This window comes from Eucalyptus grandis, chromosome 5 (assembly GCF_016545825.1).
Source record: "Eucalyptus grandis isolate ANBG69807.140 chromosome 5, ASM1654582v1, whole genome shotgun sequence".
NCBI classification, from domain to species: domain Eukaryota; kingdom Viridiplantae; phylum Streptophyta; class Magnoliopsida; order Myrtales; family Myrtaceae; genus Eucalyptus; species Eucalyptus grandis.
In genome coordinates, this window is record NC_052616.1 from 50007394 (window position 1) to 50030607 (window position 23214).

Sequence of the window (23214 nt, forward strand, 5' to 3'; positions counted from 1 at the left end):
CCTCACACCTTTGACAAAGTGTATCGGTTTGCAAAAATCTCGCCTTCCTGTCAGATCTGCAGGCAAAACCGAAAGGCGAAGAATCGGGAGCCCCTTAACATCCTGGAGTAAGCAACAACCAAACACAGTAGGCTCCTATGACAATGTTGCTTAAGATGTGTCGCTACTCTTCCTTGGTCATGGTCTTCCTTCTTCAGGCACATCATAGCACCGCAGTTTATAACATTACTGCAGCCGAACCACTTTTTTAGAATAAAACTCTTGTCTCCTCTTGTCAAACCTTTGAGCTCGGTTTCTTCACTCCCAACAGATCAGCTAATCAATATATGGGCATATGGTACCAGAATGGGACTCCTTCCAAGATCATCTGGGTCGCCAATAGATATACGCCGCTTGCATATTTAGATCATTCGGCAAAATTAACAATAGGCAGGGATGGGAATCTGAAATTGGTGGATGAGCAACATAAGGTAGTTTGGTCCACCAATGTTTCTGTTCAGTCAGACCATACTACAGCAATGCTTTCAGATGTAGTAAATTTTGTTCTACAAGATGGGAATTCCATTGAAATATGGGCAAGCTTTGATGATCCAACTGATACTTGATAAAGCTAGTACTAACACCTAGAAGGGGGTGAATAGGTATTTGAAAGAAATCTTAACAAATAAAATAAATTGCTTGCAAAGTCTAGATGAAGATCAGAATCACAAGATTCCAAACTTCTATGATATTCAGAAAGTGTGCAATAGACTTTAAATGAATGAGATAAAGAGAGAAATGTACATACAAATTTTATAGTGGTTCGGCTTAAATCAAGCCTACGTCTACTCTCCCACGCTGATAGCCTACTCGCTAGATTCCAATTACAACTTGGTGAGCAAACAGTCAATGGTAGAAATTTTCTAACTCACTAAGAGACTCATTTTTTGTTTTCTCTCTAGATCACACTTTTTAAAGCTCATAGATGAAAACTAATAAAATGAGAGTAGCCTTTGACTTTGGAATCTCAAATTCACGTTCCCACACCAAATAAACTCCTTTAAATACTCCTTCACCCCATACTAGCTCTTGGTAATCTTCGGAGAAACTTTTTTCTAATCAAGCCATTGGACATAATCAATTAAAGGAATCTTGTGGCCATTGAGGTTAGGAATAGAATTTCCACTTGATTATGTTCGCCTATATAATCAGAATCTTGGTTTCCATAAATAGATACTTCCCAAAAAGAAAGTTGTCTTTAAGATTGATTTTTTCAATTTGTGATAGATTTTATCAACGAATTTATATAAGGTAAGTGAAATCCTTTGCTAGAAAGCTAGACGATGTAGAATAATTTCCTGATAAGTTCATTCTGGATCTGTGTCGCAAAATCGATAAATTTGAATATGTACTCTTCCTCATTTTGGACACGATCTCATTCTGGACTTTGTTAGAATGGGAAGAGTTTCTGAGAATGAATAGACTTTGCTAGAGGCAAGGCCTAATCAGGTGAGGGCAAACCCTAGTGAGGGATCCCCTCACCCAAGCCATGGCAACCTTGTTGGGTGTCACCTTTGCTTAGGCAACACTCGGCGAGGGCTGGCCTTGCTAGATCTAACAAAAGGAGCCCTCGCTTGATCGAGTGTCACCTTTGGTGAGTGATGGTAACCCTCGCCCAAGTGAGGCCAACTCACCCGGCTATGGCCAGTGGCCAATCACCGACAAAAGGAAGAAGAAAAGAAGAAAAAAATTATTAAAAATTATTCATGTCAATAATATCCGGTTAAAATTAGTCACCTGATTGAGCGTCGCCTTTGGTGAGTGACAATTCCTTCACCCAAGTGAGGCCAACTCACCTGGTAATGGCCAGTGGCCAATCACCGACAAAAGGAAGAAGAAAGGAAGAAAAAAAATTATTAAAAATTATTCATGTCAATAATATCCGGTTAAAATTAGTTAAATTGACACTAAATCAAAAAGTTTATAACTAAATTAACACAATTGAAAGGTTTAAAACTAAATTGGCACAAATGTAATAAGTTTATGATTTTTCTGACACTTTTCCCTTGATTTTTTTGTATCATTACTAAACTCTTATGTCTAACGTGCATACCAAATCACAATTTGTTTGGGGGGTGTAGTTAATTTACAATGTAAAGATTTTTATAAAATGGTTTTCAAACTTTCCTGTATTTAGTTTGTTGAGAGTAAGGGAAAAAGAAACGCTTTCATGTTTTTGGATTGCCAAAAAACTCTCTATTGGTATTCCCTCCTCTTTGTTTATTTACCGTGGTATCACTCTTCGATTTCTTTTTGGGAATGGAGAACCATTCTCATGTGAAGTTTTATGAGAATTGAAAGATTAAGTTTGTAAATTATTACATTTATCTTTTTTGGCATCTTTTTTAGGTTGCTTTGTTCCAATAAAAAAAGTAATATTCATAACTAAAATATTAGTAACATCATCTTAGTATCTTATATTAAGAACAAAATATGATTATCATAAAAGTGATATATTTTTTAAAATAAGATCTAAACACCGAAACCCGATTCAAGCAAGAGTTTCTCTAGTCGGTGTTGTGGTCTAGTCAATGCCCCTCTGTCAAGAAGGCTGTTTCTATGGTCGCTCAATAGTACACATCAATTGACCTGAGAACATAGTGTCAAGAAGAAACGCACCCTACTATATTAGCTAGTGAACATAGATCTATGTTCATCAGCTAATATATAAGTAGATCTAGTCATGTATCGAATCAACTATGAGAGTAGCAATGCACTAGGTCAAGGCTCGGGTAGGAAGCGGAGGGTGCAAAGGGCTTTGCAGGCTCAGCCGAGAGCAATTTTTCGGTGAGCCCAAACAAATCAAGACTAAATTTTATGGGCTCAATCAATGGCCTAGACTTAAATCACAAATTCGGATGAATCAGTTCAGTTCGGTGGGGCTATTTTAGGTCAAAGCCCGACTTTTCCAAGAATGAAGTTTGTTTATTTATTGTCAAATTTGAAAACTTCGACAAGCACAATCAAAATAAGCCTTTTAAGGTACCATGAGAACTTGTTTAAGGTTCAATAATCAAATATAACTCATCTACTTAAATTGCTTAGTGAACTCATCTCAAAGTTTGGTTTAATATAAATTCAAAGTAATTAAAAGTATAAGAGCAATATTGTACATCCAACGTACAATTAATAATGATAGTAATAATAAAAGGCCATTGCTTTTGGTTGGAAGAACTATTCAGAGTTCACGTACAATCACTTAAAGGTAGTGCTTAGACCAAAATAGATACTTACGATTTGACCTTTCCTCAGCACTACTGTGTTTACGTACGGAACCTTCACCCGCGTTCTCTCGCCAACCCAAATCGCATAGCCTTAAGTCATTTGATTGCACCACAGTTGGACTTCGTTCGATGTCTTGGTTAACAAGTAAACATTTCGAATTTGTGAACTGAAATGTGAACTGTGACGCAGTCAAATTTGAACAACGCCGGGGAACAACCCCCACGTTGAACAGTCAATGAAGATGTGGTCTTCTGAAAACCCTCGTGTTTCAGCCCCCTTTGAGCACAAAGGCCTCTTTGCTCACAGGAAATCTCGTTCATCTATCCTTAAATCTGCAGAAAGTACAGAATCAACCGATCCAGCGAACTCACTAGGTTCATTCAGTCATTCTTACCATGCGGCTCTTGATTTCTTGGTGCTCTTGCTCGGTCATCTTCTGCCTACTTCAGGCAAGTCATAGGGCCAGCGGTGTAGCTTACAATATTACTCCATCGGAGCCGCTCTTTCCGAACCAAACTCTCGTCTCCTCTGGCAATATATTCGAGCTTGGGTTCTTCACGCCACGCGGGTCAGAAAATCAGTATGTTGGCATATGGTACAAGAACTTGACGCCTTCTAAGATCCTGTGGGTGGCCAATAGGGAGCGGCCACTTGTGTACACAGATTGGTCTGCAAAACTAACGATAGACAGTGATGGGAATTTGAAGCTCATGGATGGACAAGAAAATATAGTTTGGTCTACCAATGTCTCTAGTCCGTCCAGTTATACATTGGCGGCGCTATTAGATAGTGGGAATTTTGTTCTGCAAGATGGAAATTATAGCGAAATATGGGGAAGCTTCGAGGATCCGACGGACACTCTTCTTCCAACAATGAAGATAGGAGTAAATGTCAGGACTGGAGTGAAAAAGTCTTTAATTTCCTGGAGAAGCGACAGTGATCCATTCCCTGGAAGTTTCTCGACTGGAGTGACATCCGAGACGCCACCTCAAGCTTTCACTTGGAATGGTTCGACCCCTTACTGGAGAAGCGGGCAATGGGACAAATCGAAATTTATCGGCATATCAACCATGGACCAATCATACTCGAGTGGCTTCACTGTCCAGCAGGATACTCAACAGGGAACCACTTACTTTTCAATGAATAGATACAATTTCTTTGGATACATGTTCATTTCTCCCGGAGGATCTCTCAAGATAATGTATTGGGATGATGGAGCTGAGGTTTGGTTGATGGATTGGGCAGCACCGAACAATACTTGCGAGATTTATAGAACTTGCGGTCCATTTGGAGTTTGTAACTCATTGAATTCGCCTATTGGCAGATGCATAGATGGGTTTGTGCCAAAGTCAAATGAAGAATGGAACAGTGGAAACTGGACCAGAGGATGTGAAAGAGAGATGGAATTGAATTGCCAGAAAAACACAAGCACATCGACTTCTACAAATGTAAAGAAAGATGCATTTTGGCAAATGAGCCAGATGAAACTACCCGACTCTGGGAACTATATATCAGACATTGGAGATGAAGAAGAATGTGAAAGCTGGTGCCGGAGCAATTGTTCTTGCTTGGCTTATTCTTACGTCAGCACCATTGGATTCATGGTTTGGAGTAAAGACCTCATTGATCTTCAGGAATTTCCCACAGATGGGGAAGATCTATTTGTTCGAGTTGCACATGTAAAAGCAGGTTAGAAATTTGTTTCATTAAGATGAGTTTGAGTCGACACCAATCATCTTTTACATAACTCTCTTTCCCATTTCAGGAGGATCGCGACACAAAGCAGTTATCATCAGCCTAAGTACTATTGCAGGGATTATGTTCTTTGCAGTATTTGTTTTTGTTCTTTGCAAATGGAGAGCTAACAAAACAGGTACTATTGAAAAGCTATATCAGTGTTGTCAGAGGATTGTGCACGCTATGAAAAAAGTAAGCTAATTCTTCATCAATGATAAACACAGGAAACTTGAAAAAAATTCGAAGGCTCCTTGACTCAGTAGATACACCTGAAAAATCGACCAAGCTGACACAAGGAAATGCATGGGAAGAGCAGTTGAAGCAAGATGATTCACGGGAATTGACCCTCTATAGTTTTGATAGCATACTACTTGCTACAAACAAGTTCAGCACGACAAGTAAACTCGGGCAAGGAGGGTTTGGCTCTGTTTATAAGGTAAGACCATTCTGCAGGACATTGTTAATGAAAATATTTCAAGGTCTAAAAGCTATGTGAATTGCGAAACAGGGGAAGCTGAAAGATGGGAAAGAGGTAGCTGTGAAAAGACTTTCCAGTACCTCAGCCCAAGGCGTTGAAGAGTTCAAGAATGAGATCATCCTTATATCGAAACTCCAGCATCGAAATCTTGTTAAACTCGTGGGTTACTGCATTGAAGGAGAAGAAAAGATTTTGTTATATGAGTACTTGTCGAATAAAAGCTTGGACGCCTTTCTTTTTTGGTTTTTTTTTTTTTTTAATCTCAGAATAACTATTTTTCTATAATGTATTTTCTGCCATAGCATTAAACTTGAAAACTATTCTTGTCTGTCATGTTTGCTAGATTCAAGAAAGAAGGCAGAACTTGACTGGGGCAAACGATTTCAAATAATTCAGGGGATTGCAAGGGGGTTGCTGTACCTCCATCGAGATTCTTGCCTTAGGGTCATACATCGAGACTTGAAAGTAAGCAACATTCTCTTGGATGAAAAGATGAACCCGAAAATATCAGATTTTGGGCTAGCACGAATGTTTGAGGGCACTCAAGTTTTGGTGAACACTCAAAAAATTGTTGGAACACTGTAAGCTCTCCAGGCCTATTTGAATTATCTGTTCATTGAGTCAATCTCTTCAAGCAGACAGAAATGATTGATTTACCACAACGAACATCTCTGTTCATGCATGTTTTATCCCCATTGTCTATCAGTACAATCAAAGAGTAGATGACATGTTTACCTTAACTGCAGTGGCTATATGTCTCCTGAGTACGCCATGGGTGGAATATTTTCCGAGAGGTCCGATGTCTATAACTTTGGAGTGTTGCTACTGGAGATAGTAAGCGGCAAAAAGAACACAGCCCTGTATGACCAGGGACATCTGAATCTCCTTTCCTACATAAGTCCCAATTTCCAAACTTAATCAATATCGTAAGTTTGCTGCAATATTATGACAATGTTCTCACTTACAGGCATGGCAACTGTGGAGTGATGGCAAAGCATTGGACCTAACGGATGTAGCAATGGCTGTTAGCTCTCCTTTGGAAGTAAAAAGATGCATCCATGTTGGGCTTCTCTGTGGTCAAGGACCATGCCATGGATAGACCAAACATGTCGAATGTAGTTATGATGTTAAGTGGCGAGTCAGATCTTCCTCAGCCGAGGCAGCCTATATTCACTTTCCAAGCCGAAATGCCAAATCGTTCTATTCTATCACAGCAAGAAAGCACCTGGTCTGTTAACACTATCACTAATACAATGGTCGAGGGAAGATGATGACTATTTATTTTCATTTTTATTTTCCCTTTTTTGGAGATGACTTTATTGTTATTTTTTGAGATTTTAGTGTTAATTCAATTCAAGGATGGCTTTAGTCCACTCTGAACAAAAGGTCGAATGGGCTGCTCCACTTTATACATGGATTTTAGGCTGCGAAGCAGGGGTTTAGAATGTATACTTTTTTAACAGAACATAATCGACACAGCAATTTGTTCTAATTTACAGTAGCCAGAACTGTTGTTATAATTAAGGAGAACTACCAAGTAATTGCCATCACTCTCTCACCAGTTGCATTTTGAAGATTCGATTTCCTGGGTTTTTGGACGAAAGATATCATCACCAAAGATAGACTAAAGTCTCCCCCAAGAGAAGCATGAGCATTGGCACAAGATAAAGTATTTCCAGCTTCAGTATGATTCCCAGATATGATTTACCTTCTTCAGATTTGATAAGAAGTCATCTATGCCTGCGGCAATTGAATGTCAGCTAGGGATCAATTCAATGACTGAACAATTCAATTCGGATAAGCTTTGCACGAAAATGGAAGGCTAATGTCAGCTAATGATCAAAATCGGAGCCATGTGATCCTTAAACTGAAGAGCTGAAGAGTTCCTGGTTTGCTTGGAACCCATATAATATCTAGCTTCATTGAACATTAAACTTGTGGGGAAAATTACCTTATTAATCCTAAACCTATTGTAGAAATGCGAATTCAATACTAAAATTTTCAATTTTGCAAATTTAGTCCCAGAGTAAAATTCCAATGTAGTCATTTTGGACAATTTTTGTTGGAAATTGCTGTCGTGTCACATAGGACGGCGATGACTAGATTACTACGTTTGTGATTTCTAGCAAAAATTAGCCGGAAAGACAAAATATTTTTCGCAAAGGTTAAATTAACAAAATTGAACAATTTTGGACGGAAATTGACATTTGTATAACAGATTTAGGATTAATTGGACTATTTCCTCCAAACTTGTGTTATTGTATTGACAAAACATTTGGCCAACAAGTTTAATACGAAGCCGCTTTGACCCCTCTATTATTATTATTTGTACATTTTAAAGTACAGTCAACTTTGAACAACGGTCAAGAGAAGAACGCCGATTTTATCAGCTTCCCATCCAAAGAAAACAGTTTTTAAAAGCCGACATTTGACTCACGATGAAGCTTCTATTGCATAATCCAGACTGACTTGTCAAACTACAATGACATCCTGATCTCTTGGCATTCTGGAAATGCATATGAACTGGCATAGGCATCATCAGCTTCCGATATAAAGCTAATTTTGTACGATAACAAGACGTCTGAAGCTATCTCTAAGAGGATTTATGGCCTCACGCCTTTGGCAAAGCGAATTGGTTTGCAGAAATCTCGCCTTCCTGTCAGATCTACAGGCAAAACCGAAAGGCAAAGAATCGGGAGCCTCTTAACATTCTGAAGTAAGCAACAACCAAACACAGCAGGCTCCTATTACAGTGTTGCTTAAGATGTGTCTCTACTCTTCCTTGGTCATGGTCTTCCTTCTTCAGGCACATCTAGCACTACAGTTTATAACATTACTACAGCCGAACCACTCTTTCCAAACCAAACTCGTCTCCTCTGGTCAAACCTTTGAGCTCAGTTTCTTCACCCCCAACAGATCAACTAATCAATATGTGGGCATATGGTACAAGAATGCGACTCCTTCCAAGATCATCTAGGTTGCCAATAGGGATACGCTTGCATATTCAGATCAACCGGCAAAATTAACGATAGGCAGGGACGGGAATCTGAAGCTCGTGGACAAGCAACAAAAGGTAGTTTGGTCCCCAATGTTTCTGTCCAATCAAACTATACTACAGCAATGCTTTCAGATGTAGGAAACTTTGTTAACAAAACGGGAATTCCATTGAAATATGGGCAAGCTTTGATGATCCAATTGATACTTGATAAAGCTAGTTTACCACCTAGAAGGGGGTGGATGGGTGTTTGAAAGAAATCTTAACAAATAAAATAAATTGCTTGCAAAGTCTTGATGAAGATCAGAATTATGGATTCCAGACTTCTAAGATATTCAAAAAGTGTGCAACAGACTTTAAATGAAGGAGATAAAGAGAGAAAGGTGCACACGAATTTTATAATGGTTCGGCTTAAATCAAGTCTACATTCACTTTCCCATACTCACAGCCTATCGACTGGATTCCACTTTATGATCAATCAAGAACTTATAACTTGGAGAGCAAACACTCAATAGTAGAAATTTTTTAACTCACTAAGACACTTTTTTTGTTCTCTCTCTAGATCACACTTTTTAAAGCTCACATATGAAAACTAGTAAAATGAGAGTAGCCTCAGACTTTGGAATCTCAAATTCACATTCACATTCACATTCACACACACTTCTAAACTGAATGAACCTCTTTAAATACTCCTCCACCCCATACTAGCCATTGATCATCTTTGGAGAAACTTTCATCCATTCAAGCCATTGGACAAAATCAATTAAAGGAATCTTGTGGCTATTGAAGTTAGGAATATAATTTCTACTTGATTTTGGTCGCCCATACAATCATAATCTTGATTTCTATAACTAGATGTTTCCCAAAAAGGAACTTGTCTTCAAGATTGATTTCATCAATTTGTCATTGATTCCATCAACGAATTTATAAGATAAGTGAAATCCTTTGTTAGAAAGCTAGACAATGTAGAATAATTTCATAATAAGTTCATTCTGGATCCATGTTGTATAATCGATAAGTTTGAATCTGTACTCTTTCTCATCTGGACACAATCTCATTTTGGATTTTGTCAGAATGGAAGTGCTTCTAGGATTGAATATACTTTGGCAAAAGCCATCGATAGATCCTCATAAACAACTTTAAATGCAATCTATTCTTAAGATAAGAGTAAGAACCATAAAATTTTGTTAACTTCAAAACTTGATAGGAGTTTTCTCAACAATCTCCCAATTTTTTATAATGACAAAACTTTCATGTAGATTTAAGCACAATATCTATGTTATCCTGCAAAACAACACAACTTATGGAGTAAAAGTCATTAGAGAATAAGCAAACAACATAGATTAGATATAATATTTCTTAAAAGCAAACAACCACTTAAAAGTTTGCAAAAGTCTGCGAAAAAAACTCACAATCACGTCAGCACACCAAGTAATTAAAATCTGCACAAAGTATCTCTCTCTTTTTGTCAATAGCAAGAGGATCCAAAAAGTCCACAGATTTGAAAAGACTCAAAAAACAAAGATCAAAGACAGGTTCCAAAAATCAGGTGTTTCAGGAAGTCGGACAAGAGAAAAATCTTCCAAGTTTTGTATAGTTTCCTCAAGCTTGGTCATGCATTGACCAAAGGTAGTTTCAATCTTAGCCAAATCCTGGATAGCTTGTTGCTTGTTGTTCTGAACATTTTCCGCAAGAGACTGAACTTGTCCTCTCAAAAATTGAGTTGTGGTAGCAAGAGAAGCGTTCAACTTTGTAGTTTGACCTCCATGCCATACTGCTGTGTTTTGATCTCCAAGAGAAGTTCAACTATGCGAAGAATAATTTGTATCTAGTTCAGTCTTAGCACTAGCCTCCACAAAGTGAATTGGAGGAATATCCAAACTTGAAGGCAAATCAATGTGTACCTTGGAAGTATTATCCTCCCCTTGAACATTAGCCCGATGTTCCTTGTTGCCAAAGGAACTAGCCTCATTGGAGGAAATCCAAAGTGGCAAATCAGATGTCATCTAGCCCGAATCCTTGTTGCCAAAGGAATTCTCAGGGAAATGAGAGGCATAATGCCATCACTAAGAATGATGTTCACTAAGAATTGATTTCTCCTGAGGAGTTTTCTCAACAACTCCCCATGTTTCTGTGCCATCAGTCTAAGCAACCAGATAGCCTCCTGCTGTATCACGATCCTTTCCAAATTCGTGCTATTGCGGTTCTTCACCATCTTGTTGTGGATTGTACGTACACCAGCAATTGAAAATCAACAATTTTTTAAATGATTTTCAAGAAAAAAGTTATTCTCCATTAAAAAGCTTTCAATCAAGCAAACATACTCTTTCGACTAAAAAAAAAAAAACATACTCAAAAAGATGTTTACTGCACTTAAAAATTATGGTGTAGGTTGATTCCCTATTAATTTTTGTATCGAATTTTTTCTTTTATATTAATCATAAATCTTTTTTATTATCAACATTGTTGAGAGACTAGATAGTCCCCGTAAATTGTACTTTTGCACCATGTCTCATATAGTTACACTATGCTTCACTGATAGTAAAAGGAGATTTACAAATTGACCAACTAATGTAATTTACCTCCCTCCATTTCTCACCCACTCAAATTTTCACTTCGAGCAGTGGCGGATTGAGACCGCATCACCCCAAGATGTCGATTGGAGGGTTCGAAATAATGCACGTGCTTCAACTACAATACACGTCGTTTCCATAATTGTTAGCAGTAAATGGGCGAGCCATCGGTCCGCAAAAAGGGAAAGAGGAAGTGGCCGAATGGATTAGTATTCGATCGAAGTAGGGTTCTAAGATCTTCAATCTTACTTCTTATCGAAAGGGATTGTTGATAAGATAAGTCGAGTCCAATGTAGTCAAGCAATTAAGGGCGTTTGATAACCATTATTTCTCGAGAAAATTTCTGTTGAGAAATAGTTTTTCCGATTCTCTTCCTTGAATGAGTTTTTGAGCATTCAAAGGTGTTTAGTAATTGCATAAAATTTCAATTCTCATAATAAAAATTCGTTTGACACAGCCTTAAAATTTTTATGACTTCAAATTTATTTTAACTTTTTAATAATTTCAGTACATTTTTTTCTTTTTTTTTTCTTTTCAAGTCAGACGACCTCATTAAGATGCTGGCCGATGGAACATCTCTTAATTCAATCCATTTCACATTTCACCATATCACAATCTTACATTAAGGTACACTTGTATCATCACTAGCACACATATACTTTTCCACATAGCATACTCACATGCCAATCACAATACCACGCCATGTACGTGACAGAAATGCCCTACATAGTCATCTTCACTAACTACGCACTATTCCACATACACAACAAGCATTACTCGTGCACAGCCATCAAACAAAGGTCCACAGCACACTAGGCTCACAACAATCACAAAATACGAGTGTTTCAGCAAGAGGAACGTCAAAGATACCAACTAGGCCACCAAAAGCAATTACTATTGTGCGGCTTTATAATTAATTCCAGAAACTTAACCAAACAAGTCCGAAATATTCTCAAATTTTAATATGTTGTATTCATCACTTAAATCAACGTTTTTCATGAAGAAAGCCTAACCTAGTTCCTTTTAGATTAAGAGCAGTAAATTGCACAAAACAGCCACAAAACTATCCCAGCAACTAGATTATACATCCTTAAAAAAAGAAATTACCATACCATTTTGATGCCCAAAACTCATTCATTTGCTTTGAAATTTAACTATGTTGTACTTTAAGATGTGCTGAACAAATTTTATGCAAAAACGATTTTAAAAATCGAATCACAAGATTTTCTAAAAACTCAGGTAAAGGAAGAAGAAGAAAAGAAAAAGTTTGATTCTAAAATTGTTCCTAAAAACAAAGAAATGGCTTCTTTTTTTTTTAATTTTGTTCTAAATCTATTATCAGGAACAACAAAGTTTTTAAACGTAATTTTTTTCTTTTTTTATGGAAAATAAAATAATAAAATTAGGTATTATTTAACACATTACCAAATATGCCCTAAATAAGATGGTCATCTTTTTCAGGCCGGGGCCACACCGGGTCCCCAACGGAAGACACAAACGTAATTTCCGCCCCAACCGCTACGCCGTGCGCGGCCCCAAAAGTGGCGTCGGCGGCGTTATTAATCGCCTCAGCTAATCCACACGCAACGCATTCTCTCTCTCTCCTCTCTCTCTCTGCAGTTCCCACGACGGCGATCTTCACGACGACCCTGCCGCGTCCTCTCTTCCCTCTCCGTAAGAGCTCTCTCTCTCTCTCTCTCTCTCTCTCTCTCTCTCTGGGGCTCTCTCTGTGGGGCTTTGGGCACCTGGGCTTTGATTTTTCTTGTGGGTGGGAAAGATGTGATCTTCTGGGCACCTGGGCTTTGATCTTTCTTGTGGATGGTGATGACGTGAGCTGAATCGCCAGTTGCGGATGAGTCTTGATCTGGGCTATTATAGCTCCGATGACTTGTGACGATGGTGGTGATGAACGTCGATGGTCGTGAGTTTTTGGGGTGCATAGGACGTGGGTTCAGATCGAAAGGCATCTCTTTTGGGTTTCTTTCTTGTCTCGTGCTTCTTATTGAAATCAATATCATTGCACTTTGTCACGTTTAGCTAGAGGGTTCGCGCTGATGGTGTTTCCGAGTGGCGGCGATGGGGGTCGGCCTTGCTTGCTTGAGATCGCATTGCGAGGTTCTTGATTTGGGCGTTGGACCTTCGGTTCTGTTTTGCTTTTGCCCTGGCTTGTGTGCTTTTCCCTGAAGCGATGAAGCTTTGTGAGTTGTTGCCATCGGGTTTTGCTTGATCGTGTGCACGACCATGTCGGTTATCGTATTTGTGTTTGTCGAGCGTGTCAATTTTTGGTGTTTCTAGTGAGATAGTAATTTGTTTTCTTGGCATTTGTTTTATCGGTGAAGGCTTGGTTTTTGCACGTGTCCTGTTATCTTCTCCAGTCCTCCGCCCCTGCCAGGGGTTCCCACTTGCTCTCTTGATCCCCTTGCATAACAAGTAAATCTGCGCTCCAATTTTATCCACCTGAAATGGAGGTGAAGCTGTGGAATGACAAGCGCGAAAGGGATATGTATGAGAACTTTGCTGAGCTCTACGCTATAATTCGAGCCACTGAGAAGTTAGAGAAGGCGTATATTCGTGACATAATACCACCATCCGATTACGAGATCGAGTGTCAGAAGCTCATTACACATTTCAAAACCCTGGCCTCCACATTGAGAGACATAATTCCGAGCATTGAACGGTTTGCTGACACTTACAAGATGGATTGTCCTGCGGCCATAAACCGCCTGGTGGTGTCGGGTGTCCCTGCCACAGTGGAGCATCGGGCCGCAGCAGCTACATCTTCAACCACCTCAGCTGCCATCGTTGCGGAATGCGTGCAGAACTTCATCACAGCAATGGATTCGCTTAAATTGAATATGGTGGCTGTGGATCAGGTGCATCCACTGCTTTCAGATCTCTCTGCTTCTCTCAATAAGCTGACCATACTGCCTCCAGATTTCGAGGGGAAGACAAAGATGAGGGAGTGGATCTCAAGGCTCTCCAAGATGGGGGCAGCAGATGAGCTGACAGAGCAGCAGGCCCGGCAACTCCACTTTGATTTGGAGTCCTCATACAATTCATTTATGGCAGCTTTGCCCAATTCCGGTACTTGATATCTTTTGGCTTGGAAAAACAGGCGGGGCGGTTTTCTCCTTCTTGTGGATAATAATTACACACTTGGACTACTCTCAGATGTACAAAATGATCGCTCCTCTTGTATCATAACATTAGAAAGCGATCACCTGGATGGCTTTAGTTTTGTAAAAATGTGACCGTGAAATGATGGTATTATTGATCTAGAAGCACTTCAAGATAGTTTCCTTTCTTCTGATGCTTGCATAATTATTATTATTATTATGGGAGATGACCGATGGACTTTCTATATGGATAAAATCCTTGTCTGAGTGCTGAAACTTGTGGTACTTGTCTTTCAGGAGAATCTTGGCTTCAGTTGAAGTCATTATACCAAAAGAAAATTAAATTCGTAATTGGTCGTTCAACAAATCCTTGAGCCCGGTAGTTATCCTTAGTTCATAGGTTGCAGGGGTGTTGACATGCTGCTTATTTTGAGTCTTCAAATGTCTGTAAGTGTTGTACTTGAGGTCTACCAGAGCTCATAGACGTTTTCATCAAAATCACAAAGGATTAGTTTACTTATCTTGCTTTAAACTGGCTTTGGATGATAGTCGACAGGTTATTATTATATGTTGCAATTATAGGAAGCATTGGTCTATTACCTACAAGATATAACGCCATCTTTTACTTGATGCTCCGGATTTACATTTATTGATAAGGGAGGCTATAATTCTGCATCTTGTGGTAATTTGTCTTGTCAAGGGCAAGAAAAACTATTGACTGACTAAAGCAGCAGAGGAAATGGTCTGCATTTATATTCTGATCGACTTGTATCCATCTGTTTCTCTCCGCCATGGCAATAGCATTGATAACTTTTTACTATCACCCAATATCGCAGTAGGCACTTTGCTTTACTAGGGTGGTAACTGCAATTTGATCAGTAGACTGATCTTTTATTCACTTAAAACATGTCATTTTTGTTCATATCTCAGTCGTTGGCTTCAGTGACTTCTCTTCTGGTTTTACCAGATAAAAGTTCAACCTGGTAAAGAAAGAGGAGATGTGATTGAATGCCAAATGTCAAACTTCCATATTTGCAATTGCAGGATAATACAGAAATTCAGATGCTCGGTCCATGTTTAGTTGGCAAAGAATTGTACAAATCAGGTTATCTAGGGAATTGCTGAAGGAGAGGGGACGAAACAAATAAAATTAGACAGAGAAAAGAGAAATGGAGGAAGAAATGAAGAACAGACTATAATGGACCTTCCATGTGTGAGTCTTTGCACTCACGTTGGATTCTGCAAAACTCCGGCACACGACGTAACTGGGTCTTTGCACTCACGTTCCCTTTCTTCTTGTTTCTGTTAGTGACTAATTGATGTTAAGATTGGTATTATCAGGAAGCAGACTATAACAGCACCAAGAATAATGGCAATGCACGTCCACTTCCTAGAGCTTTTCTTATATTCCTTGGCTACTTGAAGGTGATCTGCTCCTCGCCTCACGAACGAGCTGGCCTGAAGAACCTGAGACTCAATATCATTGAGCTGGTGACCTTGTGCCTCCACCAGTGCAGCCATATCCAAGAATATCTGGTGCAACTCTATCAGGTTCTTCTCTATCTCCTTAATTGCATCGCGCCTTTCTTGAATCTCTGATATCGTGTCCAAGATTTGACCCCTCCCTTGTTCCTGAATTGCTTTTTGAACTATACTCTCACTTTCTCCACTTGATATGAGGTTATCAATGGTCTCTTCGTCTGCCTTCTGTCCCGTGATTGTGAAGTACCTTCTTCCCACGGTTTCCTTATATTCCGCATTCATTTTTGCCCTTAACTCCTGAAAATCATCCATCATATCTTTGAGCTTTTTCCCCAGCCCAATAACCACCGAGGTCCGGGTCCGGTCTGCTGATGAACCAGGGCCACACCCTGGAAGATTCCTGTGGGCCACATTGGAACGTTCAAGGGCTTCGAGCTTGCCTTTGATGATTTTGACTTGTTTCAAGGCCTGTTGCACGTCCGAGTCCATACAAGCCCGGACCTGCTTGATTGTTTTGCCGTGATGGATGGCTTTGCTCTCCTCATTCGATTTCTGCAATCTCTTGTAGAGTTTCTCGACCTGAGCCATGTCCTCCTTCACTCTTTCGACATCTTCAAAGAAATTGTCAAGGTTGACAGTTTCCTTCTTGGAATCGGTGTCATCTAGGTACACCTGCTCCTTCAGGTCGCTGTATCGCTTGAACGAATTGGAGAACAAATCATTCATCTTCACCAAGCCTTTTCGTCACCCTCTCGCGCCCTTTCTTGCGATGGAGTTGATCTGAGTGTATTCTCAACAATGCAGAAATTTCAGAGTAACTAACTGTGCACAGCCTGGGGGACCGTAGGAAATGATCCTACTCTCCACGTTCTGTATTTATGCTGCTCTAGGAAGAAGGATGAAAGAACAGAACTATCACCAGGCAATGCAAAATGGGAGAACGTTAAGCTGCTTATTCTTTTCAGTTTGACCAACTTAAGGGATCTGAAGTCTGCTTAAGGAGGTTTTGTGGGTGACTTATGAATGCGTGGGCATACACCCTTTGGAGATTGCAAGAAATAGATGGGGAAGCAGCTAGGATTGACTTGGTTGACCCCCTAATGCTAGCTCATAGCAAATACAAGTTCACACGTATAATGTCAACTCTCTGAGAAGAAAAAGCTTCAATGTGGGTCGTGTAGGGCATTAACAGTTCCTGGTCAGACCACCGAAACCTTAGTGGGGCTTATGTTTCTCTGCTGACGGCATGTCTTAAAGATGCGGTACCGAAACTTCGTGAAATCTAGGCTTTGATTCGTCAAGAAATTCCAAAAAAATCTTATGCTGCAGCTGGCTAAGGAAATGGTAATTGCCTTCTGATCTTCAAAACAACTTGAATGTACTTCGGTAAATTATAGTGTCCCTCTCCTGAGACTGGTTTGGGTTCATGCTGACTTACAGGACGCAAAATTCGGAGGTTAGGTCCTGTTGAAGGAAAGCGACTTTTCGACCAGTTGGATCGTGAAATTTGGACGCTAATGTGCATTGTCTATGCTTAACGAATTGGAATGGGTGTGACAATCCACTTTCCGAAGTGGTCAGATCCCGACTTTGATCGTCATGAATGAGAACGTAAAGATGCGCGTACTAAGTTTTGGAAAAATGTAAAGGCTGAAAAAGGGTCGATAGGCTGATCAAAAATCTTTTTGAGAGGGTGATATACGGATCGCATTTTATGTGAAGGATAGATGAATCTTCAGTGGCTATACTCATCGTATCCACCGTGACAATCTTCAGTGGTTATACTCATCGTATCCACTGTAACTTGGTCACGGCATTATCACTGCAAACGCCCGGTTTTCTCTCTTAAAAACTACAGTGATACAGGATCGCTCCTCCGAGACTTGATCCACGAGTCCGATTTTATCTGAGCCAATGCATAAAAACAAATCGCTCACGCCTCCCGCAACATGTATTAATTTCTACTCTTGAAAGGTCAGAACAATGGGCTGGTTAGGTCTCCGTTGCTTCAAGCAAGCACCGCAACGACCACTCAAGAAGGAAGAAAAAATTGTAAGCGTATCAGTTTAGCTCTTAAAAACTCCGGAAATCAGCTGATATTACAGCGACAGGGGCAACAATATCGTGTATAAATTAGCAAAATGAATGGACTTTTAACCATTCGGTCTAATTCCTACTCTCTTCCTATGTACAGGAACTGAAATAGCCCAATCTCAAAATGGATGAATGTACAACTACAAATACCTGTCCCAAATCTGCCATGGAAAACACAGCAAAAACCCTACATCAGGATCAATACAGCGATGCGTATTAGGTACACAATGTTTTATTTATGCACCGTAGATGCCAAAGCTTTAGCTCGTTCCTCGTTGACCTCTTGCTGACCACTCTCTACCGTGTCACTGACAAGCCTCTCGCCTCCATCTAGATCCACCACAGCAGGATCACCTGTGGAATTCCTGAAGCTGTCTTGGGTCAAAACCCTCTGCCTGAGATATTTCTGGGTGGCATCATGTAGCAACTTCATCATACCACCAGAATCTGACCCAGGCGAGAGCTCCTCCTCGCGCTCTGGCTGAATATTAAGATCGATCTGACCTTTAAAAGGTGAACCCGAGCTTTTAACCCTGTTCATTTCGTCGTCAGAACCATCATTGCCCACCTTTTTCTGGCTTGGGCTGCCATTTGCAATATTGTTATTGCACTGTGAAGGGTCGTCTTCCGGTGATTTTTCTGCAAGTGATAGGTTCTGATGTTGCAGCTTCTTGCGCGAACCTTCCGCTTCTTTCTCCGACTGTTTCTTTTCGCGCCTCAGCATCAAGGTGCGGAAACGGCGCTTACGGTCAGACAGACATTACATGTGCATGTTGCTTGTGTTTTGGGCCCTTTCCACTGGGGGTTGTATACAAACAATACACGAACACCCTGGTCGGTGTCGAGGGTGCTTTGTTGTGGCTTGAGATGATGAAGAAGATGATGGGAGCACCTCGCCTTCTCCTAAGATTGCTAGGTTGGCGAGAGTATGCAGCCCCTCCAATGCTTCCATATTCTCTTGTTTAGGAGCCTTGGCTTTCTTATAAGGTGCTGCACAACCACAATGATGGATTGATTACGAGGAATCAGATCAAAGTCAAAAAGACCACCAAACTAAGGTACAAGTAATTCAATATACCAAACTCAAGTCAATTTCCTACACATTAACAAAATTAAACATACCAGCCCATCCTTAGGGGAAAAATCTCAGTTGAATATGGTGAACTAGAATAAAGAAAAGTTAGGCTTGATGTAATTCTGTCACTTTGGATTTGGACCTTGTACTATTACTCAAGCCCTTCAACAGAATCCCAGGCAGGTTCTCTAATGAACCATATAGAAGTTTCCATCAATTTAGATAAATCAGGGTCAAAGGTCCCATGGCACCTTGCTTTGACCTGAGCTATGCACCAACCAAATACACCTGATCTGTGCATTGATGGTCCCCACTACACCATTCACTTGGGAGTTCTTACTCCATATTACCAAACTAAAGGAAGTGAGTGGGCTACTGTCAAGGAATTTTGTCAGGCATTTCATACAAGATCCTAGAAATAGCACCCATCCATGAGGATCCCCACTATGCAATGGTTATTCATTGTTTGCAGCTCTCCTTGCTATTCTCCAAAGAGGCTTCTACATCTCAAATCTGCAAGTTTTCCAGTCGCAGGAGGATAACTCACTGCTAGGCCAAGGTCCATATACTGAGATCATTTCTTGCAAGAAAAGCCTCATTTTTTGTTAATCTAGTCACTCAAGACAGGCTATCCCCAGATGACTCAACAATAGTACTATGTTCAGCACCCTTCAACTGCCATTAGTTTGACGGTAAAACGAATCCTGGGTTGTAAACAGTGATTAATCTGCATGAACCGTATTGCGTGTACTTATGCTAACAGGACATTAAATATTCATAATAGAAGACTCTGGTCTTCTTTAAGCAAAAAAAAATTTCTTTGCTCTCTCAGACTCCGAATAATATCATGAAACAAATAATAATTTTTATGCCTTGTATTATCTTTTAGATAAATAAGCACATGTACTAGCATACAGCTATGAATATGGCAAAAATACAATCGTTTGTGTTTAAATACCGGTTTGTGGCAAATTAATTTGCTTCTGTGCATTTTTGGCTAAGCCATGGAAAACTTCTCAAACGTATCCAAACTTCCTCTCCTTGAAGGATCTCTCATTTTGTTTGCACATTGCAATATCGGTCCATTTCCCAGATTAAAATGGAGCACCATTCAAAGACAACATGACAAAGTCATAGGCCACAACAGAGGCAATCTGGAACCTTTATTTACTAAGAGTGTAGGCAGTCGTATTGTAATAATTTTTTGCCTACTTTAAACCAAAGTACAGGAAGTCTATCCATCTATCAGTGTCCCAAGCAAACCATACCTGGATTATCATCAGGTGGCATATCTTCAAGCTCTTCTGCTGTCAAGTCTTGATCCGCAGAGCAGGATGATCTGATGAAACATAATACTTAGAGCTATGGATTAAATAAGCAAGGTAATACACATATTTTTCTATCAAATGTGAAGGTTAAATGGCCAAATGACCAACTTTTAAAAGAGGGAAGACATTCTCTAATGAGTATGGCATAACAGGACCGGAGGCTCCAAAAACAATACCAGGAAAAAAGCTATAGATCAGCAATCAGAGAAGCATCATATCACTCAAAGCTCCCAATTAGTAAATAGAGTTGCAAATAGCTTACCGGTTCCCACCACAGAGTGAAAAGGACTACTGTAAATCTCCAAGTCTAATGTTCAAACAGCTCATGGGTACATTAAAATTTATGGATGATCATTAAGACTAAGGCATGACAGCAGTATAACCCGGATCGAGCGAGCCCCCTCATGACCCCTCGCGCGGACAAAAAGATTCGAGGCAACACGAAAATCCCCCCCAGCAACTGCGAACAACAGCAGAAAAACACGCAATCCGCAAAGCGGCGACGGGAACCGAAACGCCTCTCTTCCTCCCTCCACCCCATTCCCGCGACTTCTTTCTGCGCAGCCGGGGAACGACGAATCGCGAGGATCCGCACCGGGGGCTCCTCCCGCGACGAAACCGCGAGATCGCAACGGAATTCGCTGAATCCATCGATCACCACCCCCGAGATCAACTCGACCGCGCCCAAAAAAAGAGAATGCAGAAAAGGAAACGGATTGCGATCGTACTCCGATGCGCACGAGGCAGGCGAGAGAGATCCCCGTATCGCGTTCCCTCTGCAAATCCGTGCGGCCGCAGATCGGCGACGAATCCCGCCGGCGAGATAGAGATAGAGAGAGAGAGAGAGAGAGAGGGAATTCGATAATTGCAGAGTCGCGACAGGTAGGGGTGTAAAAAAAAACCGACATTTCTTGGTCACGAAGCTTCTCAATCTTTTTAGATGAAGTACAGTGTTAAACCTGAGGCAAGCATATGGAATGGTGACATGAAGAACTAATCGATTTAAAGCAGTTTCTTCTAGTGCTTGGCTTAGACCGACACGAACACGCGATATAGCACCGATACGAACACGCGACACGACACGACACGACACGACATGACACGACACGCCGACACGTCATTTCTTAAAAATAGAATTTCAACACGTTCGACACGTTATATATTAAATATATTTTTATATATAAATACATAAATAAATAATAATAAAATAGCCTAGAATTAATTTACACGAAAAATATTAAATAATATCATTCATTATTTTAATTTGTTACAATAATACACAAAACTTAGAGGAAAAAAATATTGTTTAAAGAAAAATGCTGAAATGATATTTTTAAATTTATTTATTTGTCATATATAGCATTTTTATTACTTCTTTCATAATAAAAGACTTTTAAAAAAATAAAACAATTCTAAAATAAAAAACTGAAAAAAAAAAAAAAAATATTGACCCCATGCGTGTATATTTATAGCAATTTTATTACTTCTTTTGTTACTTCTTTTGGGTATACTTATATTTTGACCTCTCAAGTATTAGAAATTTTTAAAATTGACCCCGTGTGTGTCAGAATCACATGTCGGAATTCTGGACTCGCGTGTCGGAGCGTGTCGGAGAGAGTTGACCACATGTCGGATTTTTCGACACTCGTTGACCGTGTGTCGGAATGTGTCGAGACGTGTCAAAACGTGTCGGACACGTGTCAGAAGTGTCGGATACGACACAAACGCTTCCGGAGAGTGTCCATGATACATAACTTGGAACTAATGCTACAACAAACTGCCGTCCCTGTGGAGCGACCTTGAAGCCACAGAAGAGAAACTCGAGAGACCAGAGGAGACACTCGCACATTATCGATCGATCAAAGAAAGGGAAAAGGCAACCCATTTTTTGCTGATTTTGAACAATTCATACCTGACTTTTCGTTCATAGATTTTGGCCATGGAACCGATGCCGCCTCTTGGACGGATTTTTCAATTGGCCGTCAAGAAGAGAGCCAAAGGCTCGCATCATCAAACTCAGCGAAAGGAGGAGAGAGTTTCGCCCTCGCAAGCCGCAAGGAAAGGAGAGATGCGGGAACGAAAACCCTAGCGTAGCACGAAAAGGGAGTGTAGGAAGAAGAGCTAGGGTTTCGGCCCGACACGCCCAACTTCTTAAAAGAGGAGGAATGGACGGCCCAGATCTCTCGCGCCGATCGGACGGTCCAAAAAGATTCACTTACTTGAGTGGATCGGACGGCGGAGATGGCTCGAATGGAAAAGGATCCGACGGTGGTGGAATTTTCTCAGCATTTGCAAAAAATTTTAATGCAAAAGGAAAAGGTACATTATATTGTGAGTTTTGTAGACGTCCACACCATACAATAGAAAATTGTTGGAAACTGCATAGTAAACCCAAAGAAAAAGGAAAAAAGAAGGAAATTTCTGCAGCTTATCAAATCAGTGATTCTAGTGCTGATCGATCTATAACATATGAACAATATCAACATATGATGCAAGCACTATAGAAATTAGACACCTCAAGCAAGAGAGGAAATTTTTCAGGTCTCTCTCGTTGCCTGATTAATAATATTTCGAGAAAAGCTTGGATAATTTATTCTGGGGCAAGTGATCATATTATCTGTGAAAGGAGGTTATTTTCAGATATACATGAGAACCCGGATTTCCTTATTACTGTGCAATTACCCAATAGGAATGTCACTCATGTTACTATTACTAGAACAGTCAAACTTAGCCCATAAATCATACTCCAAAATGTCCTTTATGTACCAGAATTTCGGTTTAACATTGTTTCTGTGTCCAAAGTTTGCAAAGAAAATTCATGTCATGTCGTGTTTGATTCTGACACTTGCTTCTTTTAGGCCCTTTCGACTGATGGAGTGATAGGCTTGGGTAGTCTCTCTAAAGGACTGTTTCTTTGGACAAATTTCCCAAGTAATCTTGATTTGTTATCGTTTTGTTCCAATAAAACATCATTGTGTAATACAACTACCAATGATAAAAATTATCTTATGCATTCTCGATTGGGTCATAGTGCTTCATTTTCTCACTCTAAGTGTCAAATATGTCCCCTTG

The 23214-nt window shown here is 40.1% G+C and overlaps 4 protein-coding genes across 4 annotated transcripts; 2 read left to right on the forward strand and 2 right to left on the reverse strand.

The window, feature by feature from the left end:
• Positions 1-3644: 3644 nt before the first annotated feature.
• LOC120293990 (G-type lectin S-receptor-like serine/threonine-protein kinase At1g61390) lies at positions 3645-5202 on the forward strand. The gene is made up of 2 exons (XM_039313831.1): positions 3645-4953; positions 5030-5202. Exons 1-2 carry the CDS (start codon positions 3660-3662, stop codon positions 5200-5202), a joined length of 1467 nt encoding a protein of 488 aa, XP_039169765.1. The 5' UTR covers positions 3645-3659.
• Positions 5203-12529: 7327 nt separating this feature from the next.
• On the forward strand, positions 12530-14354 carry LOC104445358 (vacuolar protein sorting-associated protein 28 homolog 1). The gene is made up of 2 exons (XM_010059243.3): positions 12530-12721; positions 13387-14354. Exon 2 carries the CDS (start codon positions 13510-13512, stop codon positions 14137-14139), a length of 630 nt encoding a protein of 209 aa, XP_010057545.2. The 5' UTR covers positions 12530-12721; positions 13387-13509; the 3' UTR covers positions 14140-14354.
• Positions 14355-15403: 1049 nt separating this feature from the next.
• Positions 15404-16593, reverse strand: LOC104447304 (syntaxin-124). Its single transcript, XM_010061057.3, has one exon. The coding sequence runs from the start codon at positions 16369-16371 to the stop codon at positions 15469-15471; it is 903 nt and encodes a 300-aa protein (XP_010059359.2). The 5' UTR covers positions 16372-16593; the 3' UTR covers positions 15404-15468.
• Positions 16594-17695: 1102 nt separating this feature from the next.
• LOC104445359 (B3 domain-containing protein Os07g0563300) lies at positions 17696-22190 on the reverse strand. Its single transcript, XM_039313148.1, has 4 exons — positions 22012-22190; positions 20871-20989; positions 20083-20153; positions 17696-18729 (listed from the first exon to the last, which is right to left on the reverse strand). The coding sequence occupies exons 1-4, from the start codon at positions 22081-22083 to the stop codon at positions 18500-18502; spliced, it is 492 nt and encodes a 163-aa protein (XP_039169082.1). The 5' UTR covers positions 22084-22190; the 3' UTR covers positions 17696-18499.
• Positions 22191-23214: the final 1024 nt, after the last annotated feature.

What these genes read in the sequence shown, in the direction of transcription:
- LOC104445359 (XM_039313148.1), bottom strand. Translation starts at nt 22,083, where the DNA reads ATGGCCAAAATCTATGAACGAAAAGTCAGGTATGAATTGTTCAAAATC. An exon ending in AAAAATGGGTTGCCTTTTCC is followed by an intron (nt 20,990 to 22,011) that starts CTTTCTTTGATC and finishes AATTCCCTCTCT; the next exon opens with CTCTCTCTCTCTCTCTATCT. An exon ending in CCTGCCTCGTGCGCATCGGA is followed by an intron (nt 20,154 to 20,870) that starts GTACGATCGCAA and finishes ATGTTTCATCAG; the next exon opens with ATCATCCTGCTCTGCGGATC.
- LOC120293990 (XM_039313831.1), top strand. Translation starts at nt 3,660, where the DNA reads ATGCGGCTCTTGATTTCTTGGTGCTCTTGCTCGGTCATCTTCTGCCTA. An exon ending in AGTTGCACATGTAAAAGCAG is followed by an intron (nt 4,954 to 5,029) that starts GTTAGAAATTTG and finishes TTCCCATTTCAG; the next exon opens with GAGGATCGCGACACAAAGCA.
- LOC104447304 (XM_010061057.3), bottom strand. Translation starts at nt 16,371, where the DNA reads ATGAATGATTTGTTCTCCAATTCGTTCAAGCGATACAGCGACCTGAAG.
- LOC104445358 (XM_010059243.3), top strand. Translation starts at nt 13,510, where the DNA reads ATGGAGGTGAAGCTGTGGAATGACAAGCGCGAAAGGGATATGTATGAG.